We start from the raw sequence: 19692 nt of genomic DNA on the forward strand, positions 1-19692 counted from the left end.
TATTTCTGGTACTTGGTATCCCTGGTCTGTCTTTGGTATACAGCTTAGAAAAGAACATCACTTGATTCGATTTATTGTCTCCGCTCTCTGTGTCTGCGTGGGTCTCACCCCCACAACCCAAAGATATGCAGGGTAAGTGGATTGGCCACACTAAATTACCCCTTAATTGGAAAGTAAAGAAGGAACAAAAGATTTATTGTGTCCATTTTGAACACTTCACCAAACGTAACTTTGCAAGGATCTGTTTTAATTCCCTTCCTTGTCTTCGTCTCGCCTGGTCTCCACAGGGACCATGCTCCCTAAATCCACGTCTGCTCGGTGTCTGAGGGACAGATGAGACAGGGTTGTATAAAGCTGCAATTGTTTCAGATGTATGAGCAATGATCAGACTGTACATCAGTGATAAAGCCCTGCTTACTGACCCTTTCTCTTCAGACTGGTGAAGGAGTGAAGGATGCCAGGAAAGGCTTGTGTGCCAATCATGTCAGCAGCGTGGGCAACTTTTTAAAGGTAAGACGTGTCAGGTGTTATGGACGAGCCGTTTTCAGAACCCCAAAATGTATCATCGAGTTCAACCAACCTCTCCCTTTAATGTATTTGTTGCTTTTCCTAGTACACGGCTTGTTCCCTAGGTGTGGGATTATAATTATGGACACGTGGGTTTTTAAACACAAAACACTGTTTATTCCATGAACTCAACTTAACATCTTAAATAAACATTGGATCTCTTAACACCCCTTACTTCAAAGATAATTCAGAAAATATTGCAATAGTAAATAACTCCTTAAAATGTTCCTTCAAACTTCCAAGAGACTTAACACCTTTAAACAGTATTACATCAGGTTAAAGGATATATATATTTTCTGTAGAATGGCAGAGGTAAATTAGCTTGGTTGACTTCAGCTCCAGCACCTTGCTTTCTTCCTGCAGCTCTCTGGACACACACACCCTGCTTTTTCCAACTGCAAAACTAAACTGCAAAATGGCTGACTTGAGCTCAGCCCCACCCACTCTCTGACATCACTGTTCTCTTAAAGGTTCATTGCTTAAACATCCATGTCTTAAAGGTACCCTCACATGACACAGGATTTTTATGTTTATCCTGCCAAGGGGCAGGGGCTGTTTAGCACATGGCTAAATCGCTGGCTTTGAAAGCAGACCAAGGCAGGCCAGCAAGCACGGTTCAATTCCCGTAACAGCCTCCCCGAACAGGCGCTGGAATGTGGCGACTAGGAGCTTTTCACAGTAACTTCATTTGAAGCCTACTTGTGACAATAAGCGATTTTCATTTCAAGTACGGCAGTTCCTGTTGTTTAACTGCGGTTCCTATTGCTCGATTTGCCCCCACCACAACCCATCCCCTGAACCCCCCCCCCAAGCCAATCCAAAGCTGCTGCCCATCTCATAAACGCACGGCCTCGTCCTTCCTCATTTTTATGACCTTCTCGAGCACTAAATCATTGTGCTTCTCCATCTCTTGCACATCTAGTTCCTTCACCTCACCGTGGTCTTCAGCTGCCTGGCCATTAAGCTGCAGTATTCTCAGCACCTCTCTTTACAACCTGCCTCTTTCACACGTTTATGATCACCTATGTGTGTCTCAATGCTTAATTTGATCCAATTATGAACTTGGTTGGGGTGATTTGCTTCATTAATGCAAGTTGCTGTCAAATCCATGCTTCTCTCCAGGGGGCCCATGTCACCATCAATGCTCGTGCAGAGGAGGACGTGGAGCCTGAGGTGATTATCGAGAAAGTTGCCAAGGCCTCAGGGGCCAACTACAACTTTCATAAGGAGAGTTCCCGCTTCCAGGACACACACCCGCAGGGACCAGTGGTGAGTCTATGCCTGTGCTTGAGAGGCTGGGGAAAGGAGGCGTGCGGAATGAACCCGTGTGATGGTTGAAGTTTGTTAGGAAGGGGAGAGGAGGAGGAGCTTGGCGGCACAATAGACTTTTCTATCTCTTTGCAAGGTTCAATATAACGCTAAGCAGAGGCAATGCTGCCTTGTCCCATTCACTGGGAGAGCATGAGTCAAGAGGGCAAGAAGCTGGTGTTTGCTCCAACTTTGTTGCTGGTGAGTGACAAGGTGTGAGTGGATCCATCATCGTTATGGATGCTCACCCCTGATCCCCTTATTAATCAAGAACCTATCACCTCTGTCTTAAAGACATTCAGTGACTTAGCCTCCACAGATTTCCTCAACATTGTCAATAACACTACAGGACATGTTGTGGATGCTTGAGCAGGGATCAGCGATATTACGGTGGGAACTCTCCCTTATTTAGGGCTGGTGAATCAACTACCGACTGGTCATTCATTTGAGATCACTAAAACTGAAATGAAAACTGATGATCAGTGATAGGAGAGGATTCCACAGATAGCTGCTTACCTTTCATTCCCTTCCCGTAGGGCTCAGTTTATAAGAAGACAAATGCAATGTCAGAAATCCGAAGTGTGAACAAAGAGAGTTTCTGGGCACAGACTGAGGTAAGAGTTTGGCTTTGCACTGGAAAGGGTTAATATTGAAAATGTGATCTTTGGGCACCAAAGCTTTTGATGATCCAGCTGGCTGACTCCTGAATAATAGCGAGATTGTGCATTGAAATCCTGCCACAGCAGTTGGAGAATCTGTGTCTGCTTAAAAATTCAGAAAGGAAAAGGTTGTAATAGTCACCATGAAACTGTTGGATTGTTGTAAATCCTAATTGGCTTACCTTTTAGGGAAGGACACCCTTCACACTTGGGTGACCTGAGCCATGTGTGACTGCAAAATCACACCAGCTGTGGTGGCCATGCCAGTCACGGCACTATTCAAGAAAGCGGCACTTCCTAAGGGCAACAAAGGCTGGGTGATAAATGCTGGCCTTGCCAGTGACGCCCACAGCGTGCCGATGATGTTGAAGGCAGCACCATTGAAGCAGTTTTTATGCTTTCCCCCTTGGTTGCTGCTTGAACCCCTGCTGCCACTGGAACCGTGCAGTGTATCAATTGTGACTGCTGCCTACCTCAGCAACTGAATCCAACAATAAACACTCGCCCCTTTCCCACCAGAAAGATGAAGAGAAGCGAAGGGAAGAAGATAAAAAGAAGAGGAATCTGGAGCACGAGGGCCTGGAGCAGGAAAGGAAGGCAAGGGAACAGAAAGAATCTGAGCTGCGGGAGCAGCGCTTCAAGGAGAGAGCCAGTCAGATCGACCAAGAGAAGTGAGTCTTGTCATCTTTGCTTCTGTCAGTGAAATTGTGTCTGGGCAGCTGGGCCGGCGGCTTCTGGACAGCAGCAATTGATTGCATTGAGATAGATCATTCGGCACAGCATGTGTCTCCCCCTAAAATGCTAGTTTTATTTCATCCCCTCAATCCATATCCGTCGAATTCAGATTATAGAAGACGGACCGACTCCTCAGCTCAACTGGTTCAGAACTGGCGTTTATGTTCCACGTGAGACATCTCCCTCTTGGATTTGTTGCCATGTGTTCATCTGGCTTCTCTTTAAATGTATCTATGCTCTTCTCCCTCTGCTGACAAATTCCACAATCCCACTAATCTCAGAAAGAACTTCTCCCAAGTTGCTGACTTGATTTATTCCTAATGTACATACAAGGTGACCCTCTAGTTTTGGATTTCCCTCATTCTGTCCACACTGTCAAAATCCCTTCATAATCTGGATCACTTCATAGGGCCCCTCTTAACCAGGCCCTGTGCGGCACTGAAGCATGACAAACTTTCGGCTTGAGATGGAGGAATTTGTCCATGGTTTGGGCTTGGAATGGGCGACTCCGGGGAAACCTGTTTGCACTTTCCCCTTTGATATGACAATACCTCAACATAGGTCAGAATGCTAATAGGAAAAGATATTCTGGATCTGAGGGAATCTCACCTCTTGTAACATACTAAAAGCACAGAGGTAGCAATGTGAAAGCTCTCAACAGTAACTAAGAGACTGGCCACAACCATAACTTAAGCTTTTACAGTTGTGTGGAAAGATCGATTTGTTCCAGGAGTGAGAATAAAAGAAATAGGGCGTGGTGATTTTATAAATAAACTTTACTGAAACAAAAGAAAATAATATTTAAGCGTTTAAATTTCAACCCCAACAATAACCGATTACAGGTAGTTTCTTAACCTAAACACACAAGTCCCCGTCAAACACTCCCAGGTCAGGCAAAGATGATGCCTGTATTTACAAAACAATTTTCTGCTGTTAACCAACTTCCTTCCAACGCTGGGACCGTTTTTTTTTCATGACGCCTCGCCGATCATTCTCCTCACCTGTTCAAAGCAGGATTTTCTGCCACCCGCCCGGCCCCCGGAAGGACAACGAGTAAGTCACCCATGACAATACAACTCAGGCCTGATATGGGCGTAACCCTCTGACTCAGAGGCTAGCAGTTTTTGCTCACTCATTTTAACACCTAAATTGCCTGCTACATCTTCAATACCATTTCTGGACCCAATTTCCGAATATCTGCCTCTCACAACAGAGGTTACATCAATTTCAGAATAGTATGGAAAGGGAGATAGTAGCTGAAATGCAACACTTCCTGGGACATGTTTCGAGGACCAGAATGTAATAAGTTGCTATGCATGGGTTTTCTGGGAGAGGTTACGTGAGATGGGAGCCGGGGATGAGCTGTCATCAAGTCCGGTTGCGAGAATCCGGGGTGCCAACTGATGGAAATGGTCAGTAAATTTAATGCAGTTTGCAGGTCCCTTAAGAATTGACAACAATGGAAAAGCTGTGTAGTTCCAAGTGATTGTGTCGTCTGTTCATGAAAATGTTTTTTCAATCTGCCGTCCTCGAATACACTCTGTTTTTATCCCCCGCTGTTGCAGACAGTTCCAGAAAAAACAAGATTCACAGAGCAGAGAGCATGAGAAGCAACGCTGGGTGAGTGTAACCATTCAGCGGTGAACGGCTGTTTCACTGAATATAAACCTCAGGACTCTCTCTCTTAGGGTACAGGGCACTCTGATTGAAAGGTGACCCCCCCCCCCCCCCCCATTGGACATATGTGGGGCTGGACTCACTGTCGGCGAGTTCCCCGCTTCGCTGGCAGCGCACTCGCCCACGGATATCCTGACAGGGTGGGGGTGCCCACAATGGGAAACCCCATTGGCCGCTGCTGGGACGGGTGATCCCGTCCGGGGTGTTCAATGGTTGTGATGTATAATGCAACACTTCCTATTTTTTGCATCCAATCTGTTTCTCTGTCTACACTGTCCCATCAAACACTCCCAGGACAGGTACAGCATGAGGTTAGATACAGAGTAAAGCTCCTTCTACAGTGTCTCCATCAAACACTCCCAGGACAGGTACAGCACGGGGTTAGATACAGAGTAAAGCTCCCTCTACACTGTCCCCATCAAACACTCCCAGGACAGGTACAGCACGGGGTTAGATACAGAGTAAAGCTCCTTCTACACTCTCCCATCAAACACTGCCACGGTCTTCATTCATTGGATTTCTTTTGAGTAAAGCAACGGGCACTAGATTGACGTTTCTGTACAGATTCTCCAAACCGGGTTGACATTTCAGCTTGTTAATTCAGTTCTCTGATCAGGTTCCTGCCTTGGCCTTTCTGGACATGGTGCGAGGGTAGTTCCGCCAGCCTCATGGTAAGTCTCTGTGTCACGAAGCTGCCTCTAATGCCGTCTTGGTGTTTTTGCAGAATGAGCAGGAGCAGGAGTACCAGGCGGCGATGCGCAAGGGCTTTAAGAGAAGTCAATCCATCGAGAAGGCGACGGTATGCAGACTTTCTGTTTGCTCCACTATCATGTTCCTGCACAATATGTGAAAGTTTAGTTGTGTTGCTATCCCCGTGTGACAAAGATAGACTTTCTGTCAGTGAAGTGCCTGGAAATGGAGTGACTGTTGTAAAGGAGGGAATGTAGTTATCAATTTACACCCAGCAATCTCCCACAACATGGCGACAAAGAAATAGCTGGTCACTTAATTAATAATATTGGAAAAGAAATCTCCACGTGAAAGGACAAATAAACGCCTGGACAGTGCAGCAGCCCCTCCGTTCTGCAGAGACAACTACTGTTGGCCTGGATTTATGAGTGGGACTCGGACCTTCAGCCTTCTGACTCAGGCACGTATATACTGGGACATGTACGGTTGGTAGGAATCTATAGTGGCTAAGTTATAGCTGGCGATTTAGAGAAACTAGATCAAGAATTGGCAATTATTTTTCCTGAAACTTTAAGGGACATGTAGCAGAACCACAGAGGCTGGTGCTTTGAGCTGACTCCAACGTGCTGCTGTGGAGATTGAATGCAGCTTGTTTAAAGCTTCTTGATAATACCTGGGCTCAGTTTCCACCACTCGTTACTGATCTCATTGCAGGAGGCGGCGTCCGTTATTTCCCAGAGGTCAGTGCATCCAAAGGAGCTGTTCAAGGATCGCGAGCGTGGCATGGCAGGAGATTCCTCTTCGGTCACTGCAAGCATGCAGCCAGGTAACACAGAAAGGACCACCTTCGGCATGTTTTTCTCCTCTTTACCCACAGCTAGGATTTTACTTGATGCTTTTCACTCCTGGAAGACCGCTTCAGTGAACTCACCCTGGTCGCCTGAGCAGCCTGGGTGAGGAATGGGTGTCTGTTTGCTGCCAGGTTACATCTCATGGCGTCGAGGACCCAGGTTTGATCCTGGCCCCGGGTCACTGTCCATGTGGAGTTTGCACATTCTCCCCGTGTCTGCGTGCGTCTCACCCCCAAAATCCAAAGATTATCATAGATTATCATAGAATTTACAGTGCAGAAGGAGGCCATTCAGCCCATCGAGTCTGCACCGGCTCTTGGAAAGAGCACCCTACCCAATGTCAACACCTCCACCCCATCCCCATAACCCAGTAACCCCACCCAACACTAAGGGGCAATTTTGGACACTAAGGGCCAGTTTAACATGGCCAATCCACCTAACCTAAGATGGCAATGGTGAGTGGATTGACCACGCCAAATTGCTCTTAATTGGAAAAATACTGAATGTGAGCAACATGTGCCTGCCTGTTGTCTCAGCCAGAAAGATATGTGCTGACCTGCCATGCAATCCTGGCTGAGAGGAGGTATGTATTTGTCATGAGGGAGAAATATGCACACGAGTGAATCAGTCAGACATGTACAGTTGATCAGCACCTTGTCTTGTCACGTTTCCTTGTCCTAAATAACCAGATTCATTGAATTTGATGTTGCTGCAGCTTAGGATGGTATTTAATGTTGTGACCCATCGTTTACTAGAAAGAACCTTAAATTTTGTAATATGAAACCTGGTCTGTCACTGTGAAAATTAAGCAAAGTGAAATAAAGGAATGGATGTTGCATTTATATCCACACCAAGCATTTTGGGTTAAAGAGCCTTCCCTCCTGAGGTTAATTCATCTGCAGAATCCTTGGGATCTTTTTCAACAGGCAGGTTTTCAATATGAATGACCCAACGGTATTTAAATTCCATTCCGAAAGGCCGAATTGAGGTGACGCGCGCACACCTGCGTTAACCTGCCAGCTGTGCCCTCCCGTTGCTGTCCTTCCGACAGTGGAAACGTTTTCTCCCCATCTGCTCAATCTCAACCCCTCATCATTCGGAACTCCTCGATTTAAATTTGCCGGCTGCTTTACAGTGAGGATAAAAGAGACATTGGACTCTTGGGATGCAGACTGTGGGTAAGAGTTTATGGGAGGTGCGCTTTTTCTTGGTGTATATTGTCTTGTTTACCATTCCCCGTACCCTCATCACGTAGCTACAGAATCTCAATTCCATGGGATGAGGGAGTCAATTCAAACACTGAACAGCGGTGCTTTTGCCAGGGGTTTGGATTCTGGGCAGAATGTGGTTACTGCTTCGCTGATTCCCTTCGTGCTGAGTTGCCGATTGATTTTTACGTCTCTCATTCTCTTCGTCTCTCCCCCCCGGCAACAAGTTAGTGTCAGCAAAACCCTTTCTTGCTCCTCCGCTGCGCCTGCTCTCATCTTGCTGACTGCGCTGCATCACTTGTACATTTGGCTTTAAGCTTGTGTGGGTAAGGGCAGGATAGAAAACTGCAGCCAGCCCACACGCTCTGTAAGACCATAAGACATAGGAGCGGAAGTAAGGCCATTCGGCCCATCGAGTCCACTCCACCATTCAATCATGGCTGATTTCAACTCCATTTACCCGCTCTCTCTCCATAGCCCTTAATTCCTCGAGAAATCAAGAATTTATCAACTTCTGTCTTAAAGACACTCAACGTCCCGGCCTCCACCGCCCTCTGTGGCAATGAATTCCACAGACCCACCACTCTCTGGCTGAAGAAATTTCTCCTCATCTCTGTTCTAAAGTGACTCCCTTTTATTCTAAGGCTGTGCCCCCGGGTCCTAGTCTCCCCTGCTAATGGAAACAACTTCCCTACGTCCACCCTATCTAAGCCATTCATTATTTTGTAAGTTTCTATTAGATCTCCCCTCAAACTCCTAAACTCCAATGAATATAATCCCAGGATCCTCAGACGTTCATCGTATGTTAGGCGTACCATTCCTGGGATCATCCGTGTGAATCTCCACTGGACCCGCTCCAGTGCCAGTATGTCCTTCCTGAGGTGTGGGGCCTAAAATTGCTCACAGTTCTAAATGGGGCCTAACTAATGCTTTATGAAGCTTCAGAAGTACATCCCTGCTTTTATATTCCAAGCCTCTTGAGATAAATGACAACATTGCATTTGCTTTCTTAATTACGGACTCAACCTGCAAGTTTACCTTTAGAGAATCCTGGACTAGGACTCCCAAGTCCCTTTGAACTTCAGCATTATGAATTTTGTCACCGTTTAGAAAATAGTCCATGCCTCTATTCTTTTTTCCAAAGTGCAAGACCTCGCACTTGCCCACGTTGAATTTCATCAGCCATTTCTTGGACCACTCTCCTAAACTGTCTAAATCTTTCTGCAGCCTCCCCACCTCCTCCATACTACCTGCCCCTCCACCCATCTTTGTATCATCGGCAAACTTAGCCAGAATGCCCCCAGTCCCGTCATCTAGATCGTTAATATATAAAGAGAACAGCTGTGGCCCCAACACTGAACCCTGCGGGACACCATTCGTCACCGGTTGCCATTCCGAAAAAGAACCTTTTATCCCAACTCTCTGCCTTCTGCCTGACAGCCAATCGTCAATCCATGTTAGTACCTTGCCTCGAATACCATGGGCCCTTATTTTACTCAGCAGTCTCCCGTGAGGCACCTTATCAAAGGCCTTTTGGAAGTCAAGAGAGATAACATCCATTGGCTCTCCTTGGTCTAACCTATTTGTTATCTCTTCAAAGAACTCTAACAGGTTTGTCAGGCACGACCTCCCCTTACTAAATCCATGCTGACTTGTCCTAATCCGACCCTGTACTTCCAAGAATTTAGAAATCTCATCCTTAACAATGGATTCTAGAATCTTGCCAACAACCGAGGTTAGGCTAATTGGCCTATAATTTTCCATCTTTTTCCTTCCCTTCTTGAACAGGGGGGTAAAACAGCGATTTTCCAATCCTCTGGGACTTTCCCTGACTCCAGTGACTTTTGAAAGATCATAACTAACGCCTCCACTATTTCTTCAGCTATCTCCTTTAGAACTCTAGGATGTAGCCCATCTGGGCCTGGGGATTTATCAATTTTTAGACCTCTTAGTTTCTCTAGCACTTTCTCCTTTGTGATGGCTACCATATTCAACTCTGCCCCCTGACTCTCCTGAATTGTTGGGATATATACATCCAGGTGTTGTTCCCCTGCATTGGCCGTGAGGGCTGAGAGCAACAGCTGCCTAAGAATGTCAACTCTGCCCTCTAAGACGCACACCACCCCAACTTGGAAACAGTTTGCCGTTTCTTCATTGCCACTCTATCAATATCCTGGAATTCCCAACATAACAGCACTGCAGTGTTGTTTGTACCGTGCAGACTGCGATGGTTCAAGAAGACAGCGCACTGCCCCCTTCTAACCGGCAACTGGGGAAGGGAAGTAAATGGCAGCCTTTTCAGTGACGCCCATGTTCTGAGAATGTGTATTCAGATGCATTCCTGTAATACACAGTATTGAAGATGATTCTTGAAAATGCATTTTTACAGTTACTAGAAAGTGAGTAGGAGATAAATATAAAGTTATGACATGATCCATGTTGTTCGCTAAGTAATCGGTCCTTGAATCTGTTGCTGTGATGCTTTGTGTAGTGTTCCGATGACAGTGCTGCTCATTGTTTGTTCTGTGTCTCGCTTCGTTTTGCTTTCTTCTGTCAGGCAAGCTCAGGAGTCCCTTCCTGCAGTCCCGGAGCAGCCAGCCAGAGCCCCCTCCTTCACCAGTCCGCCCAGCAGCCCAGCCAGAGCCCCCTCCTTCACCAGTCCGCCCAGCAGCCCAGCCAACGCCACAAGGTTGGCGCTTCCTCTGTGACATTTTGAGTTCGGTGGGGGGGAGCGCGAGCGCGCAGCTCGAGGTAGGGAAGGTTGACTGATAAACAATCAGAGTACAATGTGTATTCGATTCTTAAACCTGCTCTCTCAGCTGCAACTAACTATTGATCTGTCAGCGGTGCACAGCTATCACCTGCATTCCTGTGATTTGAACATCATAATAGGGTGTTCATTGAAGCTCTGATATTATCAGTCAGCCCCCCCCCCCTGCTGGATCATGTGAACTGGATCACATTGTAAATCAAGGTCATTCTTTTGAGCAGTAATAGAATTTACCCAAATTCTGCCCAACTGGTCTCTGCAGTATTTATTCTCCACAGGAGTGTTGTCTGCCTGAATTCATCGCACCCTATCACTTTATCTCCCTCAGTTTATGTAGCTTCCTGTTCAATTCATTGATTTATTCACTTCAGTTCTTCATCACAGTCGTGTGTTTTCCATTCGTGCCATTCCCTGTCTGAAGACGTTTTTCCTGGAATTTGACTATTTTATACCTCTAGCCCTGAGGGGTTGGAATCTCCAAGTAAAAACATCTTCTCTACATCTGCCCTATCAAATCATTCCATAATTTCGATCAAGTCAGCACCCCAGTCCTCTCCTCTCTTCAGTAGAGAAAAGAGCTACAAACTGCTCAACCGTACCTGCTGGTTAGTAATCTCAGTCCTGGTGACATCCTTGTCAATCATTAGTGCATCTTCTCCAGTGCGACCGTTAATTACTACAGAGACCCAAATTCTGCCCAGTGCTCCCAGTTTGATCTAACCAAGGCTGATGAACCTTGAACCTAACTTCATGCATCTGTCAAATCTGGACAACATTGTAATAAATGCATCACAAACCAGTTACTTGAAAATAAAACCTTCCTGAAAGTGACAGGATTTGCAGTGTCCAGTTTGTGCTGAGGCTTTATTGCCATGTTCTGTGTTCCCACCCGGCTAACCTTGTTTATTTTCTGTTGATAAGATCAGAAATCATTTAACAGCATGTTGCAGTTCTATCAGTAGATTGCTTAGAAAATGTAATTGCTTGGTCTCGTGCTCAACAAATCAAATGTTTACATGTGATCTTCAGCAGAGACTCTGCACAGTTCTCCAGAAAGGGCGGAAGACCAACCAAAGAAAGAAGACCTGCAGCCTGAGTGGAACGGTATGTCTGTGACTGTGAATATTTGTAATGGTGGAGTGGTTACTGGGGAGTTTAACTTCCTTTATGAGCAACATAAATTGCTTTCAGTCCACTACTGTCCTGCAGTTGCGATGGTAAAATGAGTCCATCTGTTCATGCTGCTGGGTATATATTACCACTTTACAGTTCTACGAGTGTAAGCTGATGTACCGCAGTTCCTATTTTATCACCACCTCCCATATCCAATTTATTTCTTGTTGCGAGGGGACTCTGTGGCAATGATATATCGTGGTGCTATGGGAATGGGTAGGGTCTGCACAAGACCCCGACGACCCCCACAGCTGGATCGTGAATTAACTCCGCTATTATTTGAAATTTCTTGCCCCTTCGTTGTTCAGTTGCTGTGGCAGAATAAAGGCTCGTGCATCTGGGATGTTTTGAGAGATGACCAGGTGGCTCGCTCAGTCGGGGTGAGGTTCGTGGGGTAAACGGCTCAGTCTGTCTGTGTGAAGAGGTTTGGACTTTGTGTTGAAGCAGGGGCTGAGTTCTGTGTCGATTCGAACTGGTCTTATCTCCCTGGACTGCATTGCTCCTGAAAGGTTTCCCCATTCTACCAACACTAAGCTTGTGATACTTGCTCTGAAATCCCTGTGCAGGAACTGGCTCATCCCTCGTCCAGGCACGTGATGAGAATTGGGGAAAAGTGGGACTGGCTAGATGCTGCCAAACTATTTGAAGGGTCTGTGTGTTTAGGTGTGATACCCTGGGGATGGGGGATATTTCTGGTGAGTGTGCATGCAAGTGTTGTTTCGCTGGAATTTCTGTCTCTTTAACATCCACCAGGGCAGCACGGTAGCACAGTGGTTAGCACTGTTGCTTCACAGCTCCATGGTCCCAGGTTTGATTCCCGGCTTGAGTCACTGTCTGTGTGGAGTCTGCACATTCTCCCCGTGTCTGCGTGGGTTTCCTCCCACAGTCCAAAAAGATGCACCGGTTAGGTGGATTGGCCATGATAAATTGCCCTCTGTGTCCTAAAAAAAACAAGGTTAGGTGGGGTTACGGGGATACGGTGGAGGTGTTGGTGCAGACTCAATGGGCCGAATGGCCTAGAGTACTGTAAATTCTATGATTCTATTGTTCTGTTTATCATTTCTCTATGCACACCACACAGATGAGCAGGCAGAGAGTAAAGAAGGTTACAGCTGGAAGTTCCACCATTCTGAAACATTAGAGCACGAAGATATCTACGATGATCCTGATACACACGTACAAGAGCAAGATAGCCACGAGCCTGTTAGTGTGGTAAGTGCCTTCCAAAGCTTGCCCCTGTCACAATCTCCTCCCATGCCCAGATCAGTGTTTCCCATGGGGTTAGTCCACATGTGTTTAACATAGGATCATGGGACTTAGGAGCAGAAGTGGGCAATTGGGCCCTTCGAGCCTGCTCCGCCATTCAATCAGATCCTGGCTGATCTCTTCCTGGCCTCAAATCCACCTCCCTGCCTGTTCCCCATTTCCCTTTAACCCATTTTAAAAAAATCAGAAATATATCTATCTCCTTCTTGAAACCATTCAATGATTCAGACTCCACCGCACTATGGGGCAGCAAGTTACACAAATTCACCACCCTCGGCGATAAGTAGTTCCTCCTGATCTCAGTTTTAAATCTACCGCCTCTCAATGTCTATCTGTGACCTCTCGTTCTAGATTGCCCCACAGGGGGGAACATTTGTTCTATGTTTACTTTATCAATCCCTTCTAGTATTTTGTACAGCTCGATCAGATCCTCTCTCGTCCTTCTAAACTCCAGCGAGTATAAACCCAAACTGGTTAATCTCTCCTCACACGTCAACCATTTCATCCCCGGAATCAATCTGGCGAACCTCCCCTGAACTGCCTCCAATGCCACCACATCCTTCCTCAAATAAGGAGACAAAACTGGACACAATACTCCAGATGTGGTCTCACCAACACCCTGTACAATTACAACAAAATTGTGGCAGAATAAAGGTTAGTGCATCTGGGATGTTTTGTGGGGCAACCAGGTGACTCGCTCAGTCGGGGTAAGGTTCAAGGACAAACATATACAAGTTCGGCCAAAATGGATAACCTCACACTTATCCACATTCAACTCCAGCTGCCATATTTTGGCCCATTCTGCCAGCCTATCTGCCTGTGAGCTGCTTTCCCACATATTATCCACATAATTTGTTATGTTACACTCTGTCCCTGCTTGCAGATCATTTCTATAGATTGTAAACAGTTGAGGTCCGAAGACTGACCCCTGCGTCACCACCTAGTTATAGTTCGCCAGCCAGAGAAAACCCATTTACCCCAACTCTTTCTATCAGTCAGCCAATCCTTAATCCAATCTATTGATAAAGTTTCCCATGGCAGGTTGATGGAAAAAGTGAAGTCGTATGGGGTTCAGGGTGTACTAGCTAGATGGATAAAGAACTGGCTGGCCAACAGGAGACAGAGTAGTGGTGGAAGGGAGTGTCTCAAAATGGAGAAAGGTGACTAGTGGTGTTCCACAGGGACCCGTGCTCGGACCACTGTTGTTTGTGATATACATAAATGATCTGAACGGGACTTCCGGGTGCGGCGTTGACCAGCTAAGTCGCACGTTTCGGCAGCTCCCGGTGGAACGGACTTTTGGGCTCTTAATAGGAGCCCTAACGGCAATTTAAACGGCCAAAAACACTGTGCGATAAACCAGAAGGGAATCCCCCCGGACACGCATGGATAAGGGAGAGGACAGCGGCCGGATTGCGGAGGATCCTCTGGAGCAGCGGTAAGGAAGGCAAGCTCAAAGCAAGATGGCGTCGGAAGGTGGCCGTTTGTTATGGGGCCCGGACCAACAAGAGTTCCTGCGGCGCTGTGTGGAAGAGCTGAAAAAGGAGTTGAAGGAGGAGCTGTTGGCCCCGATATTACAGGCGATTGAAGGGCTAAAGGAGGAGCAGAAGACCCAAGAGCAGGAGCTTCGGGTTGTGAAGGCAAAGGCTGCTGAAAATGAAGACTAAATACAGGGCCTGGTGGTGAAGACAGAGACGCATGAGGCACAGCACAAAAGGTGTGTGGAAAGGCTGGAGGTACTGGAGAATAATTCGAGGAGGAAGAATTTAAGGGTTCTGGGTCTTCCAGAAGGGGCGGATGTCGGGACATATGTGAGCACGATGCTACATTCGCTAATGGGATCGGAGGCCCCGACGGGCCCTTTGGAGGTGGAGGGAGCTTATCGAGTTTTGGCGCGAAGACCGAGGGCTGGAGAAATACCTCGAGCTATAGTGGTGAGGTTTCTCCGCTATAATGACAGAGACGGTCCTCAGATGGGCGAAGAAAACTCGGAGCTGCAGGTGGGAGAACGCGGTGATCCGCGTATACCAGGATTGGAGTGCGGAGGTGGCGAGAAGGAGGGCGAGTTTCAATCGGGCTAAGGCGGTGCTTCACAAAAAGAAGATCCAATTTGGAATGTTACAACCGGCGAGATTGTGGGTCACACACCAAGGGAAGCACCACTACTTTGAGACGGCAGAAGAGGCGTGGGCATTCATTGTGGACGAGAAGCTGAAATAGTCTGGCGAGAGAAATAACTTTTGGGACAAAGCGGTGGGGTGATTATGTGGGGCGAGGAAAAAGGGGGGGGATGATTTTTCAGTTTGTTAATCTTGCGATCCTGTAACTTTTCTCTCTTCCCCATGTTGGGGGGTGGGGGGGAGCATGAGGAACTGTGGGCGCCGGCCATTAGGGGCGGGGCCGAGTGGGAAACGCGGGCTTTGTTCCCGCGCTATGGTAATTATGGCGGGAACAGGGACGCAGGAAGGAGGGGGCCTCGCACAGTGGGGGCCGAGGACAAGGGGGGAAGCCGAGGTCGGCCAGAGTTCGCTGACTTCTGGGAGCAACATGGGGGGGTGCAACTACGCTAGAAAGGGATCTAGTGAAGGGGGGGGTTAACTGGGTTGCTGCTGCTGGGGAGAAGGGGGAGCTGTTATGGGATGGGGTGGTCGAGGCGGGAGGGCGCCGTCGGGGGGATACGCGGGTACGTGGGAGCCGGGTGAGGAGCTGGGTTAATAAAGGGGATGGCTAGTCGACAGGGGGGGGTAAAGAGCCCCCCAACCCGGCTGATCACGTGGAATGTGAGAGGGCTGAACGGGCCGATTGAAAGGGCACGGGTACTCGCACACCTAAAGAAATTAAAGGCAAATGTGGTTATGTTGCAGGAGACTCATCTGAAACTGATAGACCAGGTCAGACTACGTAAAGGATAGGTGGGGCAGGTGTTTCATTCGGGTTTGGATGCGAAGAACAGGGGGGTGGCTATCTTAGTGGGGAAACGGGTACTGTTTGAGGCAAAGACCATAGTGGCGGATAGTGGGGGTAGATATGTGATGGTGAGTGGCAGATTGCAAGGGGAGGCGGTGGTTCTGGTGAACGTATATGCCCCGAACTGGGATGATGCAAATTTTATGAGGCATATGTTGGGACGTATCCCGGACCTGGAGGCGGAAAAGTTGGTAATGGGGGGAGACTTCAACACTGTGCTTGATCCAGGGCTGGACCGATCGAGGTCCAGGACCGGGAGGAGGCCGGCAGCGGCCAGGGTGCTCAAGGACTTCATGGAGCAGATGGGAGGGGTAGACCCCTGGAGATTTAGTAGGCCTAGGAGTAAGGAGTTCTCATTTTTCTCCCATGTCCACAAAGTATACGCACGGATAGACTTTTTTGTCTTGGGAAGGGCACTGATTCCGAAGGTGACAGGGACGGAATATACGGCCATAGCTATTTCGGACCACGCTCCACATTGGGTAGACCTGGAGGTAGGAGAGGAAAAAGAACAGCACCCACTCTGGAGAATGGATATGGGCTTATTGGCGGATGAGGAGGTATGTTTAAGGGTGAGGGGGTGCATCGAAAGGTACTTGGAGCTTAATGACAATGGAGAGGTTCAGGTGGGAGTGGTCTGGGAGGCGTTGAAGGCGGTGGTCAGAGGGGAACTGATAACCATAAGGGCACATAAAGGGAAGCAAGAGAGTAAAGAAAGGGAGCGATTGCTGAAAGAACTTTTGAGGGTGGACAGGCAATATGCGGAGGCACCGGAGGAGGGACTGTACAGGGAAAGACAAAGGCTACATGTGGAATTTGACCTGCTGACCACGGGTAAGGCAGAGGCACAGTGGAGGAGGGCACCGGGTGTACAGTATGAGTATGAAGAGAAGGCGAGTCGGCTACTGGCCCACCAATTGAGCAAGAGGGGAGCAGCGAGGGAGATAGGTGGGGTGAGAGATGAGGAGGGAGAGATGGAACGGGGAGTGGAGTGAGTGAACGGGGTGTTCAAGGCATTTTATGAGAGGTTATATAAGGCTCAGCCCCCGGAAGGGAAGGAGGGAATGATGTGTTTCTTGGATCAGCTGGAATTCCCTAAGATGGAGGAGCAGGAGAGGGCGGGACTGGGAGCACAGATTGAGATGGAGGAGGTGGTAAAAGGGATTGGGAGCATGCAGGCGGGGAAGGCCCCGGAACCGGATGGATTCCCGGTGGAATTTTATAGGAAGTATATGGACTTACTGGCCCCGCTTTTGACGAGAACCTTTAATGAGGCTAGGGAAAGGGGGCAGCTGCCCCCGACTATGTCGGAGGCAACGATATCGCTCCTTTTGAAGAAGGAAAAAGACCCGCTGCAGTGTGGGTCCTACAGGCCCATTTCCCTTTTAAATGTAGATGCTAAGCTCCTGGCCAAGGTGATGGTGACGAGGATAGAGGACTGTGTCCCGGGGGTGGTCCACGAGGATCAAACTGGGTTCATTAAGGGGAGACAGCTGAACACAAACATACGGAGGTTGCTAGGGGTAATGATGCCCCCACCAGAGGCGGAGGCGGAGATAGTGGTGGCGATGGACGCCGAGAAAGCATTCGACAGAGTGGAGTGGGATTATCTGTGGGAGGTGCTGAGGAGATTTGGTTTTGGATATTTTACAAATTGAATATGGGTAAGAGTGAGTTGTTTGTGGTGCATCCGGGGGAGCAGAGCAGGGGAATAGATGACTTACCGCTGAGGAAGGTAACAAGAGATTTCCGGTACTTGGGGATTCAGATAGCCAGGAGTTGGGGAACCTTACACCGGCTTAATCTAACAAGATTGGTGGAACAGATGGAGGAGGATTTTAAGAGATGGGACATGGTGCCCCTGTCACTAGTGGGTAGGCTGCAGGCGGTTAAAATGGTGGTCCTCCCGAGATTCCTTTTTGTGTTTCAGTGCCTTCCGGTGATGGTCACGAAGGCTTTTTTCAAGAGAATTGAGAAAAGTGTCATGAGTTTTGTGTGGGCCGGGAAGACCCCGAGAGTGAGGAGGGGGTTCTTGCAGCGTAGCAGGGATGGGGGGGGCTGGCACTACCGAGCCTAAGTGAATACTACTGGGCCGCCAATATCTCAATGGTGTGTAAGTGGATGGGAGAAGGGGAGGGAGCGGCGTGGAAGAGATTGGAGATGGTGTCCTGCAAGGGAACCAGCCTACAAGCAATGGTGACGGCGTCGTTACCGTTCTCCCCGAAGAAATGCACCACAAGCCCGGTGGTGGTGGCAACACTAAAAATTTTGGGGCAGTGGAGATGACATAGGGGAAGGACGGGAGCCTCGGTGCGGTCCCCGATAAGAAATAACCATAGGTCTGTCCCGGGGAGAATGGATGGGGGATTTGGAGCATGGCAAAGAGCTGGCTGGGGTTGTGCAACTGAGAGATCTGTTCGTAGACGGGACGTTTGCGAGTCTGGGAGCGCTGACGGAAAAATATGGGTTGCCCCAAGGGAATGCATTTCGGTACATGGAACTGAGGGCTTTTGCGAGGCAACAGGTGAGGGAATTCCCGCAGCTCCCGACACAGGAGGTGCAGGACAGAGTGATCTCAGAGACATGGGTGGGGGATGGTAGGGTGTTGGATATATACAGGGAAATGAGGGACGAGGGGGAGATCATGGTAGATGAGCTGAAGGAGAAATGGGAAGAAGAGCTGGGGGAAGAGATTGAGGAGGGGCTGTGGGCAGATGCCCTAAGCAGGGTAAACTCGTCGTCCTCGTGTGCCAGGCTAAGCCTGATACAACTCAAGGTTTTACACAGGGCGCATATGACCGGAGCAAGGCTCAGTAAATTTTTTGGGGTAGAGGATAGGTGTGGGAGATGCTAGAGAAGCCCAGCAAACCACACCCACATGTTTTGGTCATGTCCGGCACTACAGGGGTTCTGGGTGGGGGTGGCAAAGGTGCTTTCGAAGGTGGTGGGGGTCCGGGTCGAGCCAGACTGGGGGTTGGCTATATTTGGGGTTGCAGAAGAGCCGGGAGTGCAGGAGGTGAAAGAGGCCGATGTCTTGGCCTTTGCGTCCCTAGTAGCCCGGCGAAGGATATTGCTTATGTGGAAGGAAGCCAAACCCCCGGGCGTGGAGACCTGGATAAACGACATGGCAGGGTTTATAAAACTAGAACGGATAAAGTTCACACTAAGGGGTTCGGCTCAAGGGTTCACCAGGCGGTGGCAACCGTTCATTGACTACCTCGCAGAACGATAAAGGAAATGGGAAGGTAACAGCAGCAGCAACCCGGGGGGGGGGGGGGGGTGTCCTCAGGGGTGTTTTTGTATAGATATTTGTATTAGGCTATGTATATTGGATTGTTTGATTTTATTTTTGGAGAGTTATTATTTTTGATATGGCAGTTGCCATTTAGCTTGTATATTATTTATTTATTTGTTAAAAACGGCCACTGTTATTTATACTGTTCTACTGTTGTAAAAAGGAAAACCTTTGTATTGTTTTGTTTGGCCAAAAAATTTGAATAAAATATATATTTTTAAAAATAAAATAAATGATCTGGACGAAGGCATAGGTGGTCTGATTAGCAAGTTTGCAGATAATACTAAGATTGGTGGAGTTGCAGATAGCGAGGAGGACTGTCAGAGAATACAGCAAAATATAAATAGATTAGAGAGTTGGGCAGAGAACTGGCAGATGGAGTTCAATCCAGGCAAATGCGAGGTGATGCACTTTGGAAGATCTAATTCAAGAGCGGACTATACGGTCAATGGAAGAGTCCTGGGGAAAATTGATGTACAGAGAGATCTGGGAGTTCAGGTCCATTGTAATCTGAAGGTGGCAACGC

General features: G+C 48.1%; 1 protein-coding gene across 6 annotated transcripts in view; it reads left to right on the forward strand.

The window, feature by feature from the left end:
• Positions 1-19692, forward strand: part of dbnlb (drebrin-like b) — a 57913-nt gene that overhangs the window by 19305 nt on the left and 18916 nt on the right. For 2 of the 6 annotated variants that reach the window (XM_072485549.1, XM_072485551.1), the window contains exons 4-13: positions 436-510; positions 1690-1836; positions 2412-2489; positions 3054-3205; positions 4835-4889; positions 5671-5745; positions 6351-6462; positions 10253-10384; positions 11495-11569; positions 12720-12850. In XM_072485549.1, the coding sequence (XP_072341650.1) occupies positions 436-510; positions 1690-1836; positions 2412-2489; positions 3054-3205; positions 4835-4889; positions 5671-5745; positions 6351-6462; positions 10253-10384; positions 11495-11569; positions 12720-12850 (1032 nt within the window). The remainder of the gene's footprint in view (positions 1-435; positions 511-1689; positions 1837-2411; positions 2490-3053; positions 3206-4834; positions 4890-5670; positions 5746-6350; positions 6463-10252; positions 10385-11494; positions 11570-12719; positions 12851-19692) is intronic. The other 4 variants (XM_072485550.1, XM_072485552.1, XM_072485553.1 and 1 more) reach the window with 3 other exon arrangements.

Source organism: Scyliorhinus torazame, chromosome 20 (genome assembly GCF_047496885.1).
Source record: "Scyliorhinus torazame isolate Kashiwa2021f chromosome 20, sScyTor2.1, whole genome shotgun sequence".
Taxonomy (NCBI): domain Eukaryota; kingdom Metazoa; phylum Chordata; class Chondrichthyes; order Carcharhiniformes; family Scyliorhinidae; genus Scyliorhinus; species Scyliorhinus torazame.